This window comes from Drosophila albomicans, chromosome 3 (assembly GCF_009650485.2).
Source record: "Drosophila albomicans strain 15112-1751.03 chromosome 3, ASM965048v2, whole genome shotgun sequence".
NCBI classification, from domain to species: Eukaryota; Metazoa; Arthropoda; class Insecta; order Diptera; family Drosophilidae; genus Drosophila; species Drosophila albomicans.
This window is the reverse complement of record NC_047629.2, coordinates 5,750,333-5,775,999: the sequence shown is the minus strand read 5'-3', so window position 1 is coordinate 5,775,999 and position 25,667 is coordinate 5,750,333. Positions and strand designations below refer to the sequence as shown.

The 25,667-nt window shown below is 39.1% G+C and overlaps 4 protein-coding genes and 1 non-coding gene across 10 annotated transcripts; 4 read left to right on the top strand and 1 right to left on the bottom strand.

Annotated features, from left to right (window-relative positions):
• Positions 1–576: 576 nt before the first annotated feature.
• LOC117570624 (beta-glucuronidase) lies at positions 577–9,321 on the top strand. Of its 4 annotated transcripts, none has more exons than XM_034252386.2 (9): positions 577–812; positions 6,669–7,075; positions 7,139–7,451; positions 7,508–8,045; positions 8,105–8,248; positions 8,303–8,387; positions 8,445–8,621; positions 8,683–8,821; positions 8,884–9,321. In XM_034252386.2, exons 1-9 carry the CDS (start codon positions 809–811, stop codon positions 9,075–9,077), a joined length of 2,001 nt encoding a protein of 666 aa, XP_034108277.1. In that variant the 5' UTR covers positions 577–808; the 3' UTR covers positions 9,078–9,321. The 4 variants fall into 4 exon arrangements, with proteins under 4 accessions (XP_034108277.1, XP_034108278.1, XP_034108280.1 ...); XM_034252387.2 differs by lacking the exon at positions 577–812 and adding an exon at positions 3,029–3,128 and having other exon boundaries at positions 6,723–7,075; XM_034252389.2 differs by lacking the exon at positions 577–812 and adding an exon at positions 3,170–3,617.
• Positions 9,322–9,917: 596 nt separating this feature from the next.
• LOC117567277 (beta-glucuronidase-like) lies at positions 9,918–12,661 on the top strand. The gene is made up of 6 exons (XM_052003763.1): positions 9,918–9,989; positions 10,070–11,273; positions 11,341–11,657; positions 11,713–11,977; positions 12,033–12,171; positions 12,228–12,661. Exons 2-6 carry the CDS (start codon positions 10,116–10,118, stop codon positions 12,389–12,391), a joined length of 2,043 nt encoding a protein of 680 aa, XP_051859723.1. The 5' UTR covers positions 9,918–9,989; positions 10,070–10,115; the 3' UTR covers positions 12,392–12,661.
• A 100-nt stretch (positions 12,662–12,761) lies between these two features.
• LOC117567278 (uncharacterized) lies at positions 12,762–13,781 on the top strand. Its single transcript, XM_034247144.2, has 2 exons — positions 12,762–13,312; positions 13,375–13,781. The coding sequence occupies exons 1-2, from the start codon at positions 12,797–12,799 to the stop codon at positions 13,711–13,713; spliced, it is 855 nt and encodes a 284-aa protein (XP_034103035.1). The 5' UTR covers positions 12,762–12,796; the 3' UTR covers positions 13,714–13,781.
• Positions 13,782–21,033: 7,252 nt separating this feature from the next.
• Trnah-gug (transfer RNA histidin (anticodon GUG)) lies at positions 21,034–21,105 on the top strand. Its single transcript has one exon. It is a non-coding gene; the product is annotated as a tRNA-His (tRNA).
• Positions 21,106–21,800: 695 nt separating this feature from the next.
• LOC117567276 (valine--tRNA ligase) lies at positions 21,801–25,663 on the bottom strand. 3 transcript variants are annotated; one of them, XM_034247142.2, is made up of 6 exons: positions 25,558–25,663; positions 25,269–25,463; positions 24,796–24,963; positions 23,472–24,734; positions 22,380–23,409; positions 21,801–22,316 (listed from the first exon to the last, which is right to left on the bottom strand). In XM_034247142.2, the coding sequence occupies exons 2-6, from the start codon at positions 25,449–25,451 to the stop codon at positions 21,814–21,816; spliced, it is 3,147 nt and encodes a 1,048-aa protein (XP_034103033.1). In that variant the 5' UTR covers positions 25,452–25,463; positions 25,558–25,663; the 3' UTR covers positions 21,801–21,813. The 3 variants fall into 3 exon arrangements, with proteins under 3 accessions (XP_034103033.1, XP_034103032.1, XP_051859722.1); XM_034247141.2 differs by having other exon boundaries at positions 25,269–25,474; positions 25,558–25,638; XM_052003762.1 differs by lacking the exon at positions 25,558–25,663 and having other exon boundaries at positions 25,269–25,478.
• Positions 25,664–25,667: the final 4 nt, after the last annotated feature.

Genomic DNA, 25,667 nt, shown 5'->3' with positions numbered 1-25,667 from the left:
GTTATAATACACAAGAAAACTCCGATATTCGCCACAAAAATACACCTCAATATTAATTCGCAAAGTTTAACTGAAGGTATGGTATGCATGCTTATGCATACATGCATGTACATATATAAACATATGAATTTTAATTAGTATGCACCGCGGCGGACTTTGTTGAAAGTAATGTACAACATATACCAAAATATAGTGTGCATTTCACTTGATACTTTGTGACCACAACAATTCGTATGGCGTGATGCTAAATGGGAAAAGCAACATAAACAAAACATACAAATATAGCAATTATGTCTTAATTGTTATTTGTGCAGCATAAAACACAAAGATGCTTGCGGCGTGTGCATCTCCAGCATCAGTATTTTATATGTAAGTACATATGTACGTATGTATGTGTGTGCTCAAAATATTTGTAAGTGTGAGTGTCACATAGTGGTGAGCGACAAGAGCCGCAGTCGCAACTTAAGTCCAAGCTTAGCAGAAGTCAGTCAGTCTGCGAACGTTCGCCGAACTTGTCGGATTTATTTGGTTGTGTTCGTGGTCTGCCCTATTAATAGTAATCTAAATCAAAGTGTTAAACTAGCGGCATGCGTTAGTATACGCTTAGTAGTTAGTACTTATAAACAAATTAAACAAATATAAAATGACGCATAAGTTGTTTAGCTAATCAATTTTAAGAGTGAATTTCAAATTACAACGGTTCCTAACGGCACAATCGAACTGAAGAGAAAAGACTTGCCATAAATATTGACACACCTACGATTAAGAAACTAGGTTCCGAAGAACCGTAAACAAAGAAAATCTCAAAATGGGTACATATTTTATATATATTTTCAATTACCTTATCAATTAATTACAGATGCATTTGCATAATTACTAAACAAATAAACTATGCATAATCACATCACGGAATTCTATTTTAAGTCTAAATGGGAAATATTCGGTTTCTTGATTAATGGTTTCCGCGTCGCTTTCATTAAATTGTAATTAATTTTATATGCACGCCAGTATTAAATTAGTGAATTATTTTTAGTAATTCGAATTTACAAACTAAAGTTTCCTAGTAATCAAGTACTCTATTATTAAAGTAATGCAAGAAGTAAAGAAATTCTTCAAGACTTGTTGGTGACATCAATAACTTGTGACTTGCGTTCTAATCAAGCTTAATTAACCCAAAGTCGCTTAATTGAAAGTTAGCCCCGATGGCTCCTTGATTACTCCTTGTCCAGATCGGATCAGATCACAAAACTTTGCTGTTGTTTTCTTTACTTATGATTCTGTTGTTGTTTTTCTGCGTTTACTTTGTCGTTGACCCCACATGGAATGAGACGAGCACAGTGTCAGTTTCAGTTTGAGTTTTGGATTTAGAACGCACAGCTTATCGGGTGAGGGGTCTTATTAGGGGCACATTCATTGCATTGACTCGACTGTCCACGCTGAGAGCAGTTCCGACAATGGCGTCGTCGTGCGTTCAGTTCACACTAGTACGGAGGGAATCCAGGAGGGCGTTACTGAGCGACCTTTATGCGACATCGACATCGACGTCGACGTTGGCGTCGGCGGCTGTGCCACAATTACCTTGCTTAATGACATCCGTTGTGCGTTTCGACTGAATCGTGTCCGAGCTTCGACTGACTTTTTATTGAAGCCGCAAGAAACTGGCTCACGGCGCCACAGTGGGTACGGATAATGGGCACGGTTTAGGTTACGCCAGCTAAGTACTACTACGGTTCTGCTGCTGAGCTTCTCTGACCCAGTCAATCGGAATGTGGTGGATACTACAGAAGAGAGACTATCTAATTCAAATTCAGTACGCATTGACCAATCGCACGTTGCAGTTCTGCAGACACACTCTTCTGTTGAGCAATGCATCTGAGGATACGCCTGACGTGTCGCAAAGTTGAAATCTGGGGTAAGCAGCTTTTTGCTGTTTTCACTGCTTTAATTAATATACACATAGAGCCCTATATACCATACAATGCACATAACTTATGCAAATAGTAGCAACGGTGAATTGATTGTGATTTGCATTTAAATTGATTGCTCTACTTGCAACTGTCATTGTGATTGTGGTTAAAACAGAGTTGCGATCCTAACTGCAACTCCAATCCAGTTAGTGAGTTCATTACAGTCACAGTTGTTGCTCTGCCGGCTGCTAACAAAATGAGTAAGTCCAACCTCAAATCCATCCACTAATTGAACACATTAAGTTGTTAAACGTTTCTAGTTAAATACTCCCAAAAACAAGTCTGGTATTAGACACATTTTCGAAATTTAAAATAGCTCCAAATTTAAATTCTTTTCTGGATTTGTTGATAGAACTACAAATGGTTCTTGTAATAAAAATGTCAATAATTCACTTATTATATCGATTTTAGTAATCGGCAGGATTTTGGAAAGTGCTAAATTTAATTTTTAATTTTTTTTTTGTTTGAATAAAACAAAATAATTTAATAAGGAAGTGAAAATAATGCAACCGTAAAGATTCATATAATAAATCAGTTCTATCATAAGTTATGAATCTTCAAATGCAATGTTTTAGGTTTATGATGATATTCAACAACTTTGGAGAATAGTGTTTCTGTTATACCTTACAACAATAGAATCTATAGTATAGATAACTGGTATAACAACTTATGCACGGTTATGCAGTGAATTTATTTGGTAAATAGTTAAAGTGGCCCTTCGTATTATTAGAAATGCAAATCGAAGTTAAATTGATAAGCCATTAAGAATTTGCAATAAAAGTATATGAAGTTCGCATTCCAAAGGTACTCATATCATTGCCATTTATGTAGCAACGAATTAATCAAATCGATTGCAGACGTAAATAAAATCCATTATCTTCTCGAGATATGTTACAAACTGAATGAGTTTTTTGAGCTATCAGGTTTAGCTCGCGTTGTCATCGTTTTTTGTGCTTTTGCTTTCAGCAAGCAGCTGATAAGCACTCTACCTACTATAAGATAAATTGAACAGAGTGGCGTTGTAGTGGGCTTAGTTGGCACTGGGTAACACATGACTGGCCTCAGTGTGCTTTTAGCGGGCGAGCGAGATTGCTGCAATCGGTGCTCGCGTATAACATCATCGTCGAACTCTTGTAATGGGCTTGAAGAGATTGTTTAAATGTTTGTTGCGCTATTCATTTCAATTACAATTATTATTTAACGCATGATTCAAAACAAAAACAAAATACCAAATACGTGACTTTAATGTTTTGCTGTGATCTTTCCGTGTTTGTTTCAATAACATATCTAAGCAGCCGCGCAGCGTCTATCCGTCCGTGTCTGTGTGAATGAGAGAGACAGAATGGGAGAGCGCGTTTGCGTTAGTGTGTGGGAGAGCTTAATGTAGCCGAACAACAGCTGTTAGTTCTGACCTCACCTGTTCGACCGTTAAAAGCTCGCGGCAGCTTAGCTTTCGCGCGCTTTTCAAGTGGATTGTTTGGTATTTTGTTTGCATTTTTGTTTGCACATGGTGTATACAATGTATTGCCATGACTGTAGCAAGTGCAATTGTTTCTTTTACATTGTTGTAAGATTAAACAATTAATATTGGATTCCATTTCATTTCCGTTACGTTTCGCCCACTGATTTTCAACATTAACCAATGCAAATGTGAGTACACACAGACCTATGTATATGCCTTCACACCAGTGCGAATGGTTAAACTTTAAAAACAAAGCTGTTTCTTATTGTTTATTGTTTATCATAAAACTAGGGTGCGCTGACATTGACATTGACCAATGTATCCGCTGCGATGAAAGCAACTTAATACATTGCTTTTTTCTTCATTAAGTCAGTTAAAGCAAATATAGGTCTACGTTAATGCTACTTATGTTTTATATCCGATCTCAAATAGAACTAAATACAATATGGGCATTTCCTGGGGTCGCGAACGTACGTTCGTACGAATTAAATAAAAAAACCAAATCGAAAACAAACGTTTCCTGAAACTTTTTTTTTACTTTTCGATAGTATTTGTTTAGCTCTTTGGTTAGTGTAAATTATGGGGCTTATTGATTTTTAATTTTCATAATATTGTCAAAAAACATGCGGTCGCGAACGTACGGAAAATGGAAGTCGACTTTGGCTTAATATAGTAAAATGCAAAACTCTGCGAATTGAGACGGAATATTCTAAAGCAATAACTTTACATTTAAAATAGATTCATATAGCTTGCTATCAAGTCTATTCCCAAGAAAATATCTTCATTTATTTCTTTTTAATTTAATTAAGTTCCGGTCGCGAACGTACGGGTCGCGAACGTACGATTTTTCCATGCTGTATTATTAATTAAATTTTTATTTTTACCACAACTTTTTTGATTAATAACTTCAAATTTCATAAAAACAAACGGATTTAACTCAATTTAATGTGTCTAATAACATTTAAAGCAAAAAAATAAATTTTCATTAAATATGAAATATGTACTGAAATTTATTAATAGAAAGCAAAATATGTAATAAGTAATAACTAACAAGTAATAAGTAACTGCAAACGACATAATTTTTTCAAAAACAAAAACAAAACAAAAATTTTTTTTTTTTAAGGTAAGGTCGCGAACGTACGCTACTTTGACAATCAATAAAAAAAGATTGGTTAGAGTAACCCCAACGATTCTTCATATTTAAAATATATATACCAAAATAACTTAATACGCGAAGTTGCATCCACCTGCTTGCACTTAATGCGAAGCAATTACAATAAAATAATGTTTTCGGTCGCGAACGTACGATTTGAACATAGATAAGAAGCAAAATAAAAACAAGTAAGAAAGTTACAGTCGAGTGTGCTCGACTGTGAGATACCCGCATATACTAAAAATATGCCAAAGGGTATGTTTGGTATATCGATACAGCAAACCATTCTAAATATACCATAGACGGCACAATGTACCAGATTGTCGGCCAAAGCAACTCAAAACCTAGTAAGTAGGCGTTTTTGCCCATACAAAAGTATTTCTTTGATAACTTCCACAATTTTTATCTGATCGCAATCATAACAACTATAGTAATTATAGTATGTACCAAAATTCGCAACTCTAGCTTTAAAATTACGCTTGTTATTCGATTTTTTTTTATTTGCGGGGGCGGAAGTGGGCGTGGCAAAAATTTGAAACAAACTTGATCTGCGTGCAAACATATAAAATGCTGTCGAAAAAAAATTATAGCTCTATCTCTTATAGTCTCTGAGATCTAGGTGTTCATACGGACAGAGGGACAGACACACAGACGGACATGGCTATATCGTCTCGGCTGTTGACGCTGATCAAGAATATATATACTTTATAGGGTCGGAGATGCCTCGTTCTACCTGTTACATACATTTCCTGCCGGCACAAAGTTATAATACCCTTCTACCCTATGGGTAGCGGGTATAATTAACAGTTAATTGAACATTTTTTCGCTCACTTTGCATTTTTTTATCTTATTATTGGATTGCTATTAAGAGATTTGGAAGAAAAAAAAAACAAACATATGTTATGTTTTCCTTGTGAAATAATGAAACAAAAAAATGCATACAAAAGGAGCTAAAAGTGAAAAAATTACATTTATTCAGTTTTCATGAAATTTTTTTTAGAAAAACAACTAAGATATGCTATGGATCCATTGTATTATGAAAATTTGGATATTTCTTTATGACATTATACAAAACAAAACGATGAATGTGAAGATTTTTTTTTTCGGTCGTGGTTTACCATTTTCAGGAAATGCCCATATTGAATGTAATTAAAAGTTTAGATATATCCGATTCAAGTACGAGTAAGCTACATTTGACATTTTCTTGCTCGTAGTATTTATAATGGCGTTTTTACAATTTTCTGAAAGGGCTTTTTATTCCTTATTTAGATTACATTATAGTATTACTCTAGATTACATTTAGTTGTATTGGAAAAAGGAACCGAAAGAAACTTGACAGAGATATGCAATCTGTGTAATTTCTTATCTTTACAAATCATGTATGTGTTTGTAATACCCAATTAATTATCAGGGGAGGTCGGTTAGACCTTAGGCAAGAAACTATTATTAGCTGTATAGGGGCCCGCTTTTTAAAAATAAAAGTCAGTTCTTTTAGAAATTTTTCACGGTTTAGATGCATTACTGGAACACGCCGTAATATTTTCACACGTGTCCTTGTGTCTAATCAGAAACAATGCGTCGACTTTTATTATTGCTTAAGAATCTACAGTGTTGATCGATTGAAAATGTATATATTTGTATGGTCAATTCCATAATGGTGCACTGGAAATTGTTCATAATTTTATTTTTGGGTAATTTTTCGTTTTCGGAATATGTATCTGCAAAAACCATGAAAATAAAAATATTTCAAAATAAGAACCCAACAAGTAAAAAATTTAACTGGGATGTTATACTGCATCATTTTTAACATGAACATGTTTGTTTATTGAACTCCAATATTGGATACCCATAACAATATATGAGAAATCTAGCTCTCTAGCTTTTCTATAGAATATTTCTGTAATCATATTATTCCTTTTTCGATTAATGAATGATATGTCATTTATAATTTTTTATCGCTTAAAACTTTGAAAAAGTATTGACACAGATAGATAAAGTGAGCTATCTTCACGAATTCAAATCGAATTTTGATAACAATGTTTTTGCAATAGCGATCAATTTCTCTTTCTCTCTTTTTCACTTGCAGCTCTGTGGCTCTCATCGCTGGTCATCGGCCTGTATATACTCAACTTTACTTTAGCTCTGATCATAGTCAATAAGGACGTGAAGACATCACGTGGCATGTTGTATCCACGTGAGTCAGAAACGCGCGAGGTGCGCTCCCTGGATGGTATCTGGAATTTTGTGTGCTCTGATGAGACAAATCCTACACAGGGCATAAGGGATAAGTGGTTCGATGATGACTTAAGCAAAAGTAGACCCATCATTCCCATGCCAGTGCCGGCATCATATAACGACATCACTACAGAGCGATCGTTACGCGATCATGTGGGAACCGTTTGGTATGATCGGAAGTTTTTCGTGCCGCGTTCGTGGGAAAAGGATCAGCGGGTCTGGCTGCGCTTTGGCAGTGTCCACTACGAAGCTTTTGTGGTAAGAACACGCAGCAAATATATATGCCTTAGTAAATAACTAAATGTTCAACATATTTTTTAGTGGATCAATGGAGAATCGGCCGTTAAGCATGAGATGGGACATCTGCCTTTTGAGACGGAGGTTACGCATTTGCTAAAATACGGGGCAGAGAATCGTATAACCGTCATGTGCGATAACGCGCTAATTCAGACCACAGTGCCTCAGGGAAAGATCTCCGAAGTGGCCAACGACGGAGGCGTTACTATCATCCAAAGCTATACCTTTGACTTTTTCAACTATGCGGGCATTCATCGATCCGTCCACTTGTATACCACACCCAAAACATTCATTGAGGAGGTGGAAATACAAACAAAACTGTCCGACAATAATAGCGGTAAGAAATTAGTTGAAATTAAATCCTGAACTGCGCTGACTCCATCTAATTTTCAGTGGGCTACATCGACTACAGTGTTGCGGTGAATGGAACCGCTGCCAACGAGGCGGAAAATGCGTTATATGTGCGACTCAAGTTGTACAACAGAGAGGGTGTCCAGGTGGTGAATACCACCTCGGATGGTAAGCTCGAGGGCACCTTGAAGGTGTCGAATGCTATGCCTTGGTGGCCGTATCTTATGCATTCTGATCCGGGCTATCTCTACGAGCTGGAAATCCAATTGCATGGAGCCAATGAACAGCTTCTGGATGTCTATCGTTTGAAAGTAGGTCTGCGTACCCTAAGTTGGAGCAATACCACATTTCAAATCAACGGAAAACCAGTTTATTTCCGCGGGTTTGGGCGCCATGAGGACTCTGATGTCCGTGGCAAAGGATTGGACAATGCTTTGATGGTCCGTGACTTTAATCTGATCAAGTGGATTGGCGCTAATGCATATAGAACCTCACATTATCCCTACTCCGAAGAATCAATGCAATTTGCCGATCAACATGGGATCATGATCATTGACGAATGTCCCAGCGTGGACACAGAGTGAGACTTGTCCTTGTAAAGTAATGTAAATCAATGATGTCTAAGTATTTCAATTGCAGAAATTATAACCAGGCCTTGCTGGATAAACACAAGTCTTCTCTGGAGCAGCTCATACACCGCGATCGCAATCATCCAAGTGTGGTCATGTGGTCCATTGCCAATGAGCCTCGCACGGGACAGTTGAATGCGGACACGTACTTCCAGTGAGTTGCAAGTCACTATAAACATGCAGTTATTCCTAATACAATTCCTCATAGATTCGTAGCCAACTACACACGGTCTTTGGATAGCAGCAGACCTGTCACGGCGGCCATTGCAACGCCTTGGACTGATGACAAAGCGGTAAGCGTCTGAATTCAAACTGTATTGAAAGTGTTGCCTGACGAGTGCTATTGTTAGGGTCGCTATTTGGACATCATTAGCTTTAATCGCTACAACGCGTGGTACAGCAACACTGGACGCATGGATATGGTTACCCAGCGTGTCATTGATGAAGCAACAGCATGGAATAAGAAATATGGCAAGCCCGTGATCATGTCAGAATATGGCGCCGACACACTCGAGGGACTCCATCTGGTAAGACCGAAAGGTCGAAATATAAACTGTTGCAATCTAATGTAATCAATATCACATTCAGCAACCATCGTTTGTCTGGTCAGAAGAGTTTCAGTCGGAGGTTTTCTCGCGGCACTTTAAAGCGTTCGATGCTCTGCGACGCAAGAAATGGTTTATTGGCGAGTTCGTTTGGAATTTTGCCGACTTCAAGACTGCTCAATGTAAGCAAAGGGCGTCTATGTTAATTTCAAATGCTTTCCTAACGTTTTGTTTCCTATTCCAGCATATACAAGAGTAGGCGGTAATAAGAAAGGCGTGTTTACGCGTGCTCGCCAACCAAAGGCAGCGGCTCATCTGCTACGGCAGCGTTACTTTGCACTTGGTCGAGAGGTTGATCAGTGCAGCTTGCCAGAAGATCTGTTTACCTATATTGTCGACGTGGGCGGCAGTATCAAAAATGAATCCGGTGATTTATGAAGCCGATGATAATTTAATACATTGGCTGCGCAGCACTTAAAACAGACAACACATAAAAAGAGTACAATTTTATAAATATAGTATAAGCGGAAGCTAACTATTGTAGATATTTATATACGATTTTTATAAGCAATGTTTGAAATGGAACTGACAACTGAGCGCATTTCAACAGCATCCATCGCGTTGCCTTCTACCATTTAGCATCTTTTTGTATGTCACCTAAGCGTTAAATCAAATAAATTATATCAATAATTGTAATATGCGTTTTAATATGACTATATCATATATATATATATATATATATATATATATATATATATATATATATATTTACATGAACATTTAGTTAATCTATTGCTGGGACAAACTTCTATGAAGAACAGACATTGAATTAAAACATGACTTCATCAGCCTCGGGATCTTTTAAGCTGGGTAAAAGCGAATTACTTGAGAAAAAAAAATGAAATTCTTGTATATATAATATTACATAATTTTAATTATTAATTAATTACATTTTATAACAACTATAAATTCACATCAAATTCATTATAAAGGGAGCATCTTGAGGGAGCAACCTCGATTAGACCGTTATTTTCTTTGCTTGTATTTCTATTGTGCTTAGTGGTATTTTTTAGTGCTGTATGTGTTTTTGCTGCCCTGGCTAGAATGTAAACACAAAACAGCTGACCGAATGTTGCACACTTTTACCAAAAATGAGGAAGTATAAGAAACGCCGGTCGATTAATGTTGAAAAAAAGTTTTAAAATGGTGATTGTTTAATAGTATGTATAAATATTTCCTTTCGCCAAATTGGCAACTAAAATATTTTTTTTGATGCAGTATTGCCACCTGGTTGGATAATTTTTTATCTCGTCGAATATTTAAACAATTATAAGCAGTATGTGTATATGTGTATGTATGAGTGTTGCCGCTGGGATATGCGGGACAAAAGCGATTACAAATTGATTTATAAACGAAGTTCTATTTCTCAGAACAAAAATATTATTTGCATGGAGTGATATAAATTCATCATATAAAATGTGGAATTTAAAGCGGGTTTGGATTGTTTTAGTAAGTGCTACATTATTGTATGCAAATGCAATTGACATTGAGGAATATGAAGAGGTTCAACAAGATAAGCAGATGCCTGCTAGAAAGCCTTTTAACTACTCAAATGTTGTGCTGCCCCGCCCGACAGTTGGATTGCTTTATCCCCGCGAATCGGAGATGCGAGAAGTACGTTCGCTAGATGGTGTGTGGCAACTGATCAAGAGCAATGCCAGCGATCCGCTGCAGGGAATACGAGAAGAGTGGTACAAGCAAACGCTCCGATCAACGGAACATGAAATCATTTTAATGCCTGTGCCCGCCTCCTATAACGATGTGACCGTGGACCAACAACTGCGTGATCATGTGGGCACCGTGTGGTACGAGCGAAACTTCTTTGTGCCCAGTTATTGGAGTAAAGATCGTGTACGAACTTGGTTACGCTTTGGTAGCGTTCACTACCAGGCGGTTGTATGGATCAATGGGCAGTTGGCAATGCGTCACACCATTGGACATTTGCCCTTCGAAGAGGAAGTGGGACGGTTTATCAATTACGGCAATGAGAACCGAATCACTGTCATGGTGGACAATCGTCTGGGTAATCGCACCATTCCTCAGGGTCAAGTGACAAAGCAACCCGCTGACAATGGCGTCGCCTATGTCCAGTCATACACATTTGACTTCTTTAACTATGCTGGCATCCATCGCTCCGTGCATCTTTATACTACACCGGAAACTTACATCAAAGATGTGGAACTCAAAACGCAGATTGGAAACCAAGAATTGGGTCGCATCGACTATCGTTTGATTATTGGCAACGGATCTGTGTCAACTATCAAAACTAACTATATGTTGGTGCAATTGCGGGATCGAAATAACGTCGTGGTGGCCCATCAGATTAATCACAACTTACAGAATGGCACACTGCTCGTACCCAATGTGAAGCCTTGGTGGCCCTACTTAATGCATCCTCTGCCGGGTTATATGTATACCCTGGAGTTTCAACTGAAGGTGGACTCGGAAGTAGCACCGTTGGATGTCTATCGACTGCCCGTTGGAATACGCAGCTTAAGCTGGAGCAATGATAGCTTAACCCTCAATGGCAAACCGCTTTATCTGCGGGGATTTGGAAAACACGAAGACTCTGATGTAAAGATAACTATCTATATTGGTATTGATCTTATTTGAACTGTATTCTCTTTTCATCTATTGACAGATTCGTGGCAAGGGACTGGACAATGCTGTGCTCATGCGGGACTTTAACCTATTGAAATGGGTCGGAGCCAATGCCTATCGCACATCGCATTATCCCTACTCGGAGGAGTCCATGCAGTTTGCCGATGAACACGGCATCATGATTATCGATGAGTGTCCCAGTGTAAATACGGATTTGTTTGAGCCTCAGCTATTGGAGAACCACATGTCCGCCTTGGAACAACTCATACATCGCGATCGCAATCACGCATCAGTCATTGCCTGGTCAATAGCCAATGAGCCCCGCACCAAGAAGAAGTCAGCGGAGGCCTATTTTGGGTAGGTTTAAAGTTTAAATAAGTTGTAGTTAATTAATCATTTGTCTTTACCCCAGCGCATTAGCCAACTATACGAGGAGCATTGCCCAAGGACGTCCACTGACCGCCGCCAGCAATGTGGATCCACCACCAGCCTGCATGATGTCGCAATTCTTGGATATCACGGGCTTCAATCGTTATAATGCCTGGTATCACAATCCTGGTCGCACTGATATGATTGTCCAGTCAATGTATGACGAGGCCAGAAAGTGGCACGAACATTATAAAAAACCAGTAATTGTATTTGAGTATGGTGCCGACACAATGGAAGGATACCACAGCGTAAGACGGCCCAAAAATTTGAATTAAACAGAGACTAATACACATTTCTGTACAGTTGCCAGCTTATATATGGTCAGAGGACTATCAGACGGAGCTGTTCTCTAAGCATTTCCAAGCCTTTGACAAATTGCGTCAACTTAAATGGTTCATCGGCGAGTTTGTGTGGAACTTTGCCGACTTCAAGACTGAGCAAAGTGAGAAGGTACAATTGAATTATAGTACAGAATTTAAAACAATAATTTTATTGCAGCCTATACACGCGTGGGTGGAAACAAGAAGGGAGTCTTCACACGCAATCGTCAGCCCAAGGATGCAGCTCATCTCTTGCGGCAACGTTACCACGCAATTGCATTTAAACTGGACAACGCCAGCTTGCCAGCTGATCTCTTTAACTATATTATCGACTGGAACTGACTGAGCACATTTCATACAGTATCAACTACTACACTTAACCATATAATGTATTACACTATTCCAAGACCGTCGTGTTCTGCACCCGTGCAATAATAGGGTCATCCTATTCGGAGCAATGCCAACTCTTAATTAAATTCTGTTGAAATGAAATAACCATATAAGCAATTTTCGCGATCTTTAAGCAAATAAGTAATGCTGTAGCAAATTTAAGCAAACATTGATAAACTTTGTACGAAACGGGGAATAAAAAATTTATGACTTGCTTAAGAAGACCGCAGATTGGGTGGGTCTTTTGTGGGGGGAAGTACAAACCACAGTGCTCAGATAAAAAGTGCCCAGCGGCAATTTGTATAAATTTGCGGCGATGTTAATTCAGAGTCCAGTGGATCGCTGACTTTTGCCAAGATGTTTAACTTTATCGCTGTGCTCGCTTTGCTCATATGCGTGGGAGCAACTGTTGTGCTTTCCTCGTCGAATGTGACGGTTTATATGGAAGATTACATTCGCCTGAATCAACGACAGTACGAGGCCAAGGTTAAAAAGTTTGAGGTTGAGATTGCAACGTTTCGGGAAACATATGGACGAGAATTGCGCGCAATTTCTGTGCAAGCGGATTTGCTAGAGTTGAAACTTAATGAGGCTACAGAACGACTGCGTCCGCTTGAGCTCATCGACTCCTGGCACAATCAATGCGTGCAGAACTATTCAACAACTATTCCTACAGTTGCCACAGTGCGAGCGGCTCTCACCAGTTGCTCGACAGCGGCGCAGAGTAATCTCAATGGTCATCTCCAGAACGCGCAGAATACGTATAACAACCTCAAGTCCTATCATACCACCAACGTGAAAAATATGCTAAACGATTGTGAGAAGCGACATCCCGCTTCCCAAGGGAACTACACAAGTTGTGTAACAAATGCGGTGAGTAAAGAACGAAAGGGAATCGATAGAATTATGATCCTTATACACGTTATAATTCATAGATTGCCACGGCGAATGTGAATACGATAGCTAACCAGAAGAACTTCATCACGTATATGGAGCAAGCCGAATGTGGAGCGAAATCACGTATTACACAGGCCTGGGAATGCTCTTATACCACAGTGCATAACACCATTTCTTCATTGAGCATAGCGTTGCGGCTCATCGATGATTGCATTGCAAACAAGATGTCCTGTGCCTCAGTGTCCTGCACCACGGGTTGTAAGAATCGCATGATTGTTAATCTAAGCCAGGCGGATTTCCTTAATACAACCATAAACAATCCTTTCATTGGACTTAGTTCAAAGCTCGGTTGTCTGGAGATAAAATTCAAAGATTGAAATCCAAATTATTATTGATTTAATTTAATTGCACCACCATTTATAAAATATAATACAATATAATAAATTGTCATGTATTATAATACTAAACAAATTAATTTGTTTAAACTTTGCTTAGAGCTCAATCGAACTTCTTGCTTCAGTGAAACACTGCTTGGCACACACATGTACTGCTTGATACATAATTACACTGATTGCATGTACACTGAACTTCTTGCCATCCACACGCACTGCTTATTGCTTGCAAATATTAACGTTTAGTAGATATGCATAGCATAGTAATGTTAGTGAACACAAATTATTTTTTTCATTATTGGATTATGAATTAATAAGAAAATTTCATTCAAACGTATCATTAATATAGCCGTGAAACTGTAAAGTTGTTAGGTACTCGGGTTGCTGGTCAAACAATTAACAAAAAACTCTACGCACATTTTTTAGTTGATCGATCTTATCTACATTTAAGATGTTTCGGTTTTAGCTCTAAAATACTCAACCGGAAGTGATTCTAGCTGCCTGTTACATTCACTTACATAGATAATAATACCCTTTACACCAGTTAAAAAGAAAAGAGGGCACACAACTGCAGGGTGAAGTCCCTAATGCATCATGCATTTATCGAACAAAGAAAAGAGCAATACTTTCAGAAACCCCCTGGATGTAAACCTCTCGCATTTATCAAATTTCTTTTATAATTGAAAAATTCCCCAGAAGAATAAAAGCAATTTGTCACGGTTGTCTTTTACATGTTTCGAATAATATTTCAACAGCTGAAATTCTCACAGACAAGAGGCTCTTTGTAACATAAACCAAACCCAAAATTTCTACCTGCACTCGAATCAATATGTATAGAAATTTCAAGGAGCTCGTGCCGTGAGAATTTTTGGCTTAATTAGTGATTTTCTACTAGGATAGCAGAAATATCGATTGGATGTCAGGCTGTTTTTTCGGGGGCTGGATATTTGAACTCTTATGAAATCTTTGCATCTTTTTTATGGATTCACGTGGGATTCTTTTTCTTCCAAAGATCGTTGCGGGAGATTAAATTCCTTCGTTTTTTTGACATTCTTAGTAGCACAGCGTGAGAACAAAATCTGAAACATCCACAAGGAGATAATATTTGGGATCAGGCCAACAGACTAACGTAGACTAGAAACCGAGTGGTGAAATTAGAAAAACCTTCTGCATTTGTTGTCAATTAAAGTTAATTAAGTGTAATAACAGGATAGCAGTATGGTCTGCATAGTCTTTGAATGTTTCTTAGCAATGTCAAGAAGATCACCACCAAAATGGTAATTCACATTCTTAAGGTTTCCTTGAAATAAAAAAAAGAGTTTTATTTCATTACTCTTTAAACAAACACTTCTTACAGTTAGCAGGCGAACATCAGCAGTAACAAGTAGTGTATCCTGAAGTTGTTAAAAGAAACTCTAAGGAACAAATTAACATTCATGGAAGACAGATGCCAGATCGTAGCGTCTTCGGTGGTAATAGGCGAACAGCTCTGTGAGAACATCAACCTAAGTAGCAAGAAATTCTACAAAAGGTTTCAAGTTGTCACACAAGACGAAGGGTGGATAAGTAAGAGCATTCAAAGAGAAGCAGACGATGATTTGATTGTTATGGGTCGCATACAAAACAGGTAGCATTTTCTTCAGAATTTAATTTCGAATGCGTAATAGGCGCACAGTAAAGATTTGGAACCCTTAGCAAAGCAGCCAAAGCGTGTGAAAAAAGAGGAAAGAAATTAAGCGTGGGAGATCAATAAGATCGGTTTAACGGACTGTGGGAAAAGTAACGTATTTTCCCATGGCTCCTATCGATAAAGATCTCTCCCAATGGATTGGTAGGATTCTGTGGGAACCATTCTATTGATTCACTTAAAATTGTAACAGGCGAGCAGACGAAATCGTAGAGCTAGGTTCCCACGTTAAACCGAATTCGAAGAGATCCTCTCGCGTTGTCCGTTACATTTAACGGATGTGCCGGGGACTCGAAATGGGATTGCGACTGTGACTGGGACTGGGACTGGAATTGGGAGTGAGACAGTCAATGAGCGGCTGCGGTTCACTTGTGTCAATAATGTGTGGGAAAATCGTGGCCAGCTGCCGTTACAACGAATAGCACAAATAACGAGCGTGAGAATTTTTCACGCTCATTGACAACTGGCAGCCAGGTAAGCAGCAGTCGGCAGTAGGTCGACAGCGAACTGGAATGCGGCATGTGGCATGCGGCATGTGGAATGTAGCATGTGCTGTGCAGCTGCAACAATACGAATAAACGTTTAAGATGCGAACGAAAGAACAAATAAATACAACAACACACTTGTAGATTAACGACCTTTTTCATTTCTCAGAAATCTTCGAAATGCTGCCGCTGGTGGATAGACAACTTGATCTTGCCTGATCCATGCATGCCACACGCACACACACTTAGGGCTCAGCTGTATCTTGAGACTTGGTCTTCAACCCCGAAATGCGTGCGAGTTTGTTGTGAAGATGAGGTGCCTTTTAAGATTTCTGTTTGCCTGTGTGCACTCAAGACGTTTACAAGCATCAAATTACACAAGAAGACGCGGCACGTGCCACTGCAACTTGCAACCCCGAAAATAAGAATGTGTGGCAAGTTCTCTGATCGACATTCCTGTGTGCCTGTGCCTCTGACAGCCAATTTGCGATCATCAGCAAGATTGTGAACAAACTTAATAATAGACTCACTCGATCGTTGCCTCGATCAATGTCACGCCGGCATTAAATGCTAATGAATTTCGATGTTTGTCACGATAATTTCATGTTTTTTACCAGGCCAACAGCTGCCACAGCCGGCGGCAAGTTCTAAATGAGCAGCGAGTAAGTGCCCAAATAACCAACAACCACCACCACCAAGGGCGTTCCCCACTTAATTGACTCAAGCATGCGGTGAATCATAATGAATGTATTGAATTACATTCAAAGAAAGCAGCAATGCGGCAAACATCGAGACCGAACCCAGCGAAGCACTCATCCAGACATTTACTCAGACATACAGCGACTACACTCCAGATCCAGACTTTGACTTGCTGCGTTTGCTGTGCCCCTGGGCTCATTTCACGCTTTATTAAAATTAAACAAACAGCAATCGACTTTTTCTCCCCACATGCTAATCGCCTTAACAATGAAAGAGTTGAAAAACTGTAGCATTTCAACAGGAGAACAGCAATAACTTTCAGTTGTTGTGCTGAAGTCATGCTGAAATTCTGCTTCTGTTTCCTCACTTCGTCCCGTTGCTGATTACCTGTTCGAAATCAATTAGAAAAGAAGAAAGGAAAAGAAAGAAAAGAAGGAGCACCGAAAATAAAATACCCTGTAGACGGAAGATGAAAACTGGACTAACGATTTTGAAGAAATATTCTTTTAATGCACATAAATGCAAATCAGATTAATAACATTATTTATTTATTTATTTAAATTGGTTATGAGCAGTCCTCATACGAAAGCATTTCTTTTTCACTTGGAAATTACATAATAATAAGATAAGAAAAAAAAACTCTGAAAAATTGTAAATTATTATTTTTATTAATTCTGATCATGGATATAATTAAATTATAAATTAGCAATAATAAATGAATACTTATAGCAATCGAACACAAAAAATAGGTTTCACAAATATAATAATTTAATATGTAATATGGTTTAACATATATAAGTCATGCGGTGAGTTCAAATACGAACTACATTAGGACCCAGTTTGAAACCTACCATTAGTTGAGCATCACCTATTTCAAAGTGTTCAGGGTATAAACCAACAAGCGAGTAAACAAAAGGAAATGATCATTGGCATTTAAGGTACAAACAGACTCCGAATAGCCTGCGGTTTCAAAATGCAATCAAGCTGATCGAATGACGAGGTGCTCAGCATCCAGCGAAAGCAATCAGCTCAGCTCTGAGTTTAAGCGGAGGAAGATACACAAAGCAGATCAGCGATCAGCTACCTGCTCGACGGGTAATGCGTGTCGCAGATACACACTTGGGATAAGTGGTTGCCCTTTTATGTATGTGCAAGATGTTTGAGATCTTGCATCTTGAGCGACTGTGTTTAACTTCTGTTTTCCCGTTCGAATGCTACAGTTTAAGCCTTTGACCCTTTCACTTCTTGATCATAATTAGGTGCACATACTTTCAATTAAACAACAATATAACTCATTATGTAAAGGATCAAATATCAGATTAAGATTTAGATTTTCTTCAGAATCTTTTCATTGTTAAAACGCACTGATGCATAATTTAGGAACAGGTTTACAGATATTTTAGGAAGATGTTGGGTATATTTAAAATTAGGAATTAGGATGATCACCATAGATCACCAAAGTCACTGAAGCGCATCAGGAAAAGTCTTGTTAACAGGTGTTCAGCAAATAAAACAAACTTCGAGAAAGATTTCCTCTCCTGTTTTTCCTGATTGATTTTCCTAAAATCACTGATGCGTCATCGGTTCCATAAAGTCAACAGATGAACAGAAATAGCAGCAAGAATAAAGAAGAAAATTCTTTTAGGAAAATTCAAAAAGGAAAATTTGGAAAGATGCTGGAATCAGTGAAGCGTGTGCAAATCAAAATAGACAACAGGTGGACAGCATTTTTAGTAAGTTTTTAAGGAATTAATGAAGGCGATATTTTCTGGTAAATTATGGAAAACCAGGAAAGATCTTGTCAGATGCATTGAAGCGTGACCAAATCAATGAATTCAACAGGTTGACAGAAATAATAGAAGATGTTAAAGGAGTAAATGTGGTTGAAGATAATAAAGAAATTGTGTTTGAAAAGAATGATGCTGTAAGTGGAATCAGTGAAGCGTGACCAAATCAATTTTTCTAACAAGCTGTCAGAAATTCTAGAAAGTGTTTTGAAAATGAGGCAGAGAACCTAAACACAGCAGGTAGCACTTCTGACACCAGCATCCCACACCACTCAACCGAATCCAATTTTGTAGATTTCCCATTACATTTTCCAAGAAATTGTGTGGTACCCCAAAACTGTTTGCATGCGGAGACCCTAAAGCCACCTGCAGCTGCATTTCGGTTTGAATGAGAAAAATCACTGCTGCACTTTCACAATCCACCTGCTGATATTTGCTGTTCGCCTAATACAATGTTACACTTCGTTGCACTTCAATGCATCTCAATTTATTCATCATTTATCACCATGACAATGGTACGAGGTGCATTTTCATCACTTGTGAGATGAATTTCGAGTTTAAAGTTTTCGAACTTATCAGACAATGGGAACATGTAAATATGTCGCATTTCAACAGGCGATCAGATTCGTCTAGTCGTAACTTGGAGATATTGCAGTTGAGATGCTGCACTCAGGCTAACGACTTCCACAAAATATCGAACCAAAGACTGCCTAAATATTATGCTGGCCTATTCCGAATTCGACAAATAAAACAAACAAACCGATTATCTATGCTTGAAAGAGAGATGGATACAATAAAAGAGAAAAAGGAAATAATCTATACGTATACATAAATATTGTGGTGATCGTTTGAAGGGTGTTATTTGTATACACCCGGTACCCAAATACATAGTCGAAAGGTCTTCTGAGGGTTTGAACTTATATCTACTGCAATAAACTATCTGTCTGGGTTTGCACTTGCATTTTTAAAATTGAGAACAAAAAATGTCACTCTAGTTTAAATTCAATATTTCAAAAATCATGCATCGTATTTTATTATTTATTTAGATTTTTTCGTTTGTTTTTACTTAACATTAAAATGTATTTTTATTGAAGCTAACATAATATACATTTAAAATTCTATCCTCTATAGAAACTGCAGTAAATTATTTCGAACTTACAAAAAATATTGAATAGTTGCATTACCGGGTATCTCTTAGCTGCATACCATTCTTTGATTTTTATTTAAGTGTTCACTGATCTTTACTCCATGATTTACAAAAAACCATTCCTGCAGGTAGCAAACTGTCTCTGGAACATCTACTTCTACTTTTCAATATCTACTTTCTCCACGTTATGTGACCCTATTGAAATTCAATTTATTAAGTAAACAACAATTCGTTCAAAAAATTATTAAACAAATGTTCGGCTTCGACCACGATTCAAAGAACAAAAGTGTATCAACGCATCAGAAATTGACACAGACCATAGCAAGGCGTCACGGGCGTGGAATCACATCATAGAAAAAGTTAAATATAGTACGTATTGACATTGTGTGGGGCACAATAGGCCAAAAAATTTCCCAGAGGATGCAACGATGCATTGAAAATTTAGAGAGACGTAGATACATAGATGAGCAGTCTTCTGCTACACAATCTGTTCGCCTAGTCGCTTGTTACACTTCGTTACACATGGTTAACAATGGGTTCACATTATAATGATGCTGCAGGTCACAGCAGGTCAAGTGAGGCACAGCTTGCTCTCCCACGTTGCATTTTACTACTGGAGTACTTGCTAGTTTTCATTGCTGAACGCCTGCTACATCGCAAGACCTTGGCTCCAAATTTTTTGTTGCGAGATGTGGAGTCAATGAGGATCCAATGTCTTAAGAGATCGTTTTTATTTTTTTCCTTGGAGTCTGCAAGATCATTGTCGAGCATCTCAAAGAATGTGGTTTCGGGATCTGAAACACTTTTTATTTTCCCTTGCCAACTTCATTTGGAAACATAACATACTTCACATAAAAAAAAATGTTGTTAAAAATGCTAATAGCAGAGCTATCTTATGTTATTCTTGATCTTAACAGATAAGATTTCATTTTGCTCTAAAATTGGAAATCTTTATTCACAAATAACTACTATTGTCTGTAAAAATCAGATCTATTGTTAGTTTAACCAACCAAAAGATTTTCCTACCTTCTTTACTTTTATTTTAATTATTTTTTGACCAGAAAATAATTTCTTTATTTTAATTTGTTAGTGCTAAAATAAAAATAAACAGTTTCCTAATTTAAATAACATTTTGAATGAAAAGCAAAATTTCCCAATTTTGGTGAAACGTCCCGCGTCTGTCATTTAAAAACTTATACAAGAGAATAACAATTTTTTTTTAATAATAATTATTTTTCGTTTTATTTAGAGAAATAAATTTATTTTTGGATTAAATTTATTTACATATTTAATACAATTTGTTTGCATTTCTTTTACCTTTAATTTAAAGGCAACCCAATGTAAACAAGCAGCTACTCAACATAAAACATAAAAGCGAATTATTGTCTGCCAAAATTTGATCGCTTTCGCAAATCGTTGATTGGTGAAATTTTAAGACATTTGTCCATTTCTCCCGAACAAAACGTGATTTTAGCGAATGCTTAGCATCAGCTGGGTGTAGCCGTGATCGTCTAGTGGTTAGGACCCCACGTTGTGGCCGTGGTAACCCAGGTTCGAATCCTGGTCACGGCAATGCTGCAATACGCATTGTCACGGAACCCAGTACTTTTTTTTATTTTTTTTTTTAATTTTATTTTTATTCTCTTCCTTATTACTAACTTTAACTTTACATTAAAGAATAAAATTGAATGAATAAACGGCAAAATCCAAATTAAAATTTTTGCGCAATTGACACTTTCACCGCAGCTAACTTTACACAACTTTACACACATTTATCGTGTTTTAAATGTATATGGATGTTTATAAATATTCACACTCTTGTTTTAGATTAAAATAAATTCAATTCTAAAATAGCTGCTAATTATTGTTCATCAGCAACCAATTGTAGATAGTTTGTAACTCTTTAGATTTTCAGGCATAATTGACAATAAATTGAAGTTATATTTAGACATGTTAATCCCAACTCAAAATACTTACATATTAATCAAATAGTCTTCATTTATGAGAATGCGGTTTTTCTTAAAGCCATGAAAGTTTTCTTTATTTTTTTTTTTATTTTTCAAATCATATATATTTTTTAAATTCAATAAGTTCGTGTGATACATTTAATAAATTAGCAGATATTTTATAAATTGCAGCTATTTGATTAAACTTTAAACTTTCCAGTGAAATGCATTGTAGCTTGTTAATTCTGTACTTTTCATTTAGCGAGTATAGTCAAGCGTTTAAGAGAATATCAACATAATTGTGGAGGATCTTTTTAACTCTAGCATCCAGCTTTTACATGAGTTTCAGCGTTTCAATTGCGACGGCGATGCGTTCAATTTCTGTACGGGATTCCGTGAGCTTAGTCTCATTAGCTGTTTGTACCTCGGCTGGCACCTTTGTGGCATAGTCAGACGCCTGCATGGCTTGGGTCAGTTTGCCAACAGTTTGTTCCAATTGATCGCGTTTCTTGTTCAGTTTAGCAATTTCCTTATCTGCCTCAATGAGTCCCTTCAACAACAGATGCACTTCACATTGGCCAGACACAGTAAGAATGGCGCAACCAGCTGGCGGTTGTGTGTCGAACGCCACCTTGGAGCAGTAGGCGATAGTGGACAAATCACTACTGTAACGCTGTAGTATCGCCTTGGGCGCATCATCGGTGCAAACAATGTAAGCCTCCGTCTTGGTCTTATTCGGCAAATTGTAATCTGAGCGCGCGGAGCGAATGATACGAGCTGCCTTCTGCACGAATTCTACATCTGATTCAATTTGGGTGCTGCGCCACGAAGTGTTAGCTGTAAATAAGATTAAAATGTCGTTAGAAATTAGCAAACTTGGGTAAACACTTTGCCACTTACTGGGATAACTGGACACGCAGATGCTTGGGGTGCGGTCAGCACGCGGCAAACGTTGAAACAGCTCCTCGGTAATGAAGGGCATGAAAGGCGAGAGCAGTCGCAATCCATAGTCCAGGCACACATAAAGTGTGCGCCTTGCAGCCGCCTGCTGCTCGGCACTGCCGCTCTGGAAGATGGGCTTGAGGCACTCCAAGTACACATCGCAGACATCATAGAGCCAGAAGGCGTAGCAAGCGCTTGTGGCAGCTGCAAAATCGTACGAATCAAATCCTGTGTTGCAAGTTTCAATGGTGGCTGCCAATCTTGACAATATCCAGGCGTCCATTTGATTCGATTGATCATTAAGTGTCAACTGTGTGTCGTAGAGCTCGTCGCCGGTGAAGTACAGCAATGCGAATTTGGTCGCATTCCACAGCTTGTTGCAGAAGAAACGATATCCCTGAACACGATTGATATCCAGATTGATGTCGCGCGCCTGTGTGATGTATGCGCAGAGAGCAAAACGAAGCGCATCGGATCCACATTCGGGAATACCGTGTGGGTAGTCTTGTTTCTGACCGGCCTTGGCCCTCTCGATCTCACGCGGATCAAGATTGGAGCCAATGAGTTGCTCGTGCAATCCTTCAAGTGTGATGCCGTGTATCACATCCATAGGATCGATGACATTGCCCAATGACTTGGACATTTTGCGTCCGTGGGCATCACGCACCATTGGATGCAGGTAAACCTCCTTGAAGGGAAGCTTGCCCAAGAGTTTTTGGCCGAAGAATACCATGCGTGCCACCCAGAAGAAAAGAATGTCATGACCCGTCTCAAGCAGGGACGTTGGATAGAATGCTTGCATATCGGCAGTGTTGTCCGGCCAGCCGAACACAGAGAATGGGAAGAGACCGGAGCTGAACCAAGTGTCCAAGACATCCTCGTCCTGTTGCAGCACTATTTGACTGGAATCTACGTTGAAGCGTGCAGCCGCCTTGCTGAGCGCCTCCTTTTCACTGCGTGCCACAATCCAGTACTGCTCATCGTCGGGCTGTCAATAAATTGAATCAATGTAAAAAGGGTATCTATATGTGATTCTCAGGAGCTACTTACCGTGCTAGCTTTGATGCTTGCATCTTTGAAACTGACGTGATAGGCGGGTATACGATGTCCCCACCACAACTGGCGGGAGACACACCAATCGCGAATACCGTCCATCCAGTGGTACCAAGTTTTTGTATGATGCTCAGGCACAATTTTCAGCTCGCCAGAGCGCACAGCTTCAGTGGCAGAGGCTGCCATGTCTGAGCAGCTGACATACCATTGTGGCTTGATCAGGGGCTCAACCACGTCCTTGGAGCGGCTGCAAATGGGCACCACCATTGCATTGTTAAGCGTCTCGCGGTACAGACCCAACTGCTTGAGTTTCTCGAGGATCTTCTTGCGGCAGTCGAAACGTTTGAGGCCAGTGAACTCGCCATAGTCGCCAATGATGAAGCCATCGTCATTGAAAATGGTGATAAATGGCAGATTGCAACGCTTGCCCACTTCGTAGTCATTGGGATCATGGGCAGGCGTAATCTTCACCGCACCAGTGCCAAAGTTCTGATCAACAAACTCATCACACACGATGGGCAGTCGGCGATCACAGAACGGATGAACCACCTGCTTACCATGCAGATGCTTGTAGCGCTCATCCTGCGGATGGACAGCTACAGCTGTGTCACCTAACATAGTCTCAATACGAGTGGTGGCCACAATGATCTCCTCGTCGCTGCCTTCCACTTTGTAGGCAAACTTGATGAGCACGCCGAACTCGACCTTCTCCTCGTAACCAGGTATGGACAGGAAGGTGCGTCCCGTTAGTTCAACTTTGTCTACTTCGATGTCCGAAATGGCTGAACGCAAAGTGCACGACCAGTTGACCAAGCGTGAGCTACGATAGATGCTGCCCTCTTCATGTAACCGCACAAAGGCTTCAGTGACGGCACGACACAATTTGGGATCCATGGTGAAGGCAACACGCGTCCAATCGTAAGACGAGCCCAGCGCCTTTAGCTGGTCATAGATACGACCGCCCTTCTCACGTCGCCAATTCCAGATACGTTCAATGAACTTCTCACGGCCAAGATCGTGACGTGACAGACGCTCATCACGCCACAGTAACTTCTCGACCACCACTTGAGTGGCAATACCTGCATGATCACAACCAGGCACCCACAGTGTGGTGCGTCCTTTCATGCGATGATAGCGAGTAATTGCATCCTCGATAGCATTGGTAAGCGCATGGCCCAAATGCAATGATCCAGTCACATTTGGCGGCGGAATGACCATAATGAAGTTACCATTCGGATTGGGAGAATTGATCGACTCACGCTGGAATATATACAATATTAGATAGTGAATTTAATGGGATTGACTTCATTCAATCTCTTACTCCATATTCGGGGGTGAAGAAGCCTTGTTTCTCCCACCAGCTGTACCACTGAGCCTCCACATAGCGTGGACTATACGCATCCGGCAAAGCACCACTGATGTCCTTCTTATCGCCTGGGGCTGTGTTGGACGTGTAGATAGCTGCCTCCTTGGACTCTTTAGTGCGTTTCTATTAGACAAGAGCAGAGCATTAACTTTCACTTACTTCACTGGTTGAATTACTTTTTGCAAACTTTCTTTGCTGAAGTATTTCGGGTATAACAATAGTAACATTCACTTTTAGTTATGTCTTCGTGACACGAGACTAATTGTTTTGAAAATGGAGCAAGCGCACGAAATCACGCGAGCAGCTCAAATTGCACACGTTTACTTTTATGACTCACGAATGTGTAAAATACGATTTTGTTGCAACAACAAATAACATAACCTAATACATAGCAGCACTGCATTTTTTAGATCACAGGACGCTTTTACCTCTGGTTTTTCTTTTTTCTCGCCGGCTGCTGGTGCTGCAGCTGCCTTTTTGTCCAATTTCGCCTGCAATTTAGCTAATTTCTCAGCTTTCTTGGCCTCCTTTTCCAATTGTTTGGCTGTCTTTGGTGGCTCGCCATCGCCGGTCGGCGTCTCCGTGCTGCTAGGTTGCTCTTGCTCCGACATAATAGTTCAGGTCTACAATAAAGCTGTCTCCGTTTGAATTATTTGACTTTACCAGGCTGATGCAATTAATTCCATTGATGAATAAATACAATAATAAACAACTCACTCTCAATCAGATGCGCCACAGATGAAAACGTGTGCAGTTGTATGACCACAGTGTGGCCGTCAGCTGATTTTTAAATATCCCACGCATTCACTTTCATAAGGGTCACACTG

Bases quoted from the DNA above. Each gene is read 5' to 3' on its own strand.
- LOC117570624 (XM_034252386.2), top strand. The intron at 7,452-7,507 runs GTAAGAAATTAG...TCTAATTTTCAG, and splicing joins ACTGTCCGACAATAATAGCG to TGGGCTACATCGACTACAGT. The intron at 8,046-8,104 runs GTGAGACTTGTC...TTTCAATTGCAG, and splicing joins TGTCCCAGCGTGGACACAGA to AAATTATAACCAGGCCTTGC.
- LOC117567277 (XM_052003763.1), top strand. From the start codon at position 10,116: ATGTGGAATTTAAAGCGGGTTTGGATTGTTTTAGTAAGTGCTACATTA. The intron at 11,274-11,340 runs GTAAAGATAACT...ATCTATTGACAG, and splicing joins GAAAACACGAAGACTCTGAT to ATTCGTGGCAAGGGACTGGA. The intron at 11,658-11,712 runs GTAGGTTTAAAG...TCTTTACCCCAG, and splicing joins TCAGCGGAGGCCTATTTTGG to CGCATTAGCCAACTATACGA.
- LOC117567278 (XM_034247144.2), top strand. From the start codon at position 12,797: ATGTTTAACTTTATCGCTGTGCTCGCTTTGCTCATATGCGTGGGAGCA. The intron at 13,313-13,374 runs GTGAGTAAAGAA...TATAATTCATAG, and splicing joins CAAGTTGTGTAACAAATGCG to ATTGCCACGGCGAATGTGAA.
- LOC117567276 (XM_034247142.2), bottom strand. From the start codon at position 25,451: ATGTCGGAGCAAGAGCAACCTAGCAGCACGGAGACGCCGACCGGCGAT. The intron at 24,735-24,795 runs GTAAGAGATTGA...TATATATTCCAG, and splicing joins TCTTCACCCCCGAATATGGA to CGTGAGTCGATCAATTCTCC. The intron at 22,317-22,379 runs GTAAGTGGCAAA...TCTTATTTACAG, and splicing joins CTGCGTGTCCAGTTATCCCA to CTAACACTTCGTGGCGCAGC.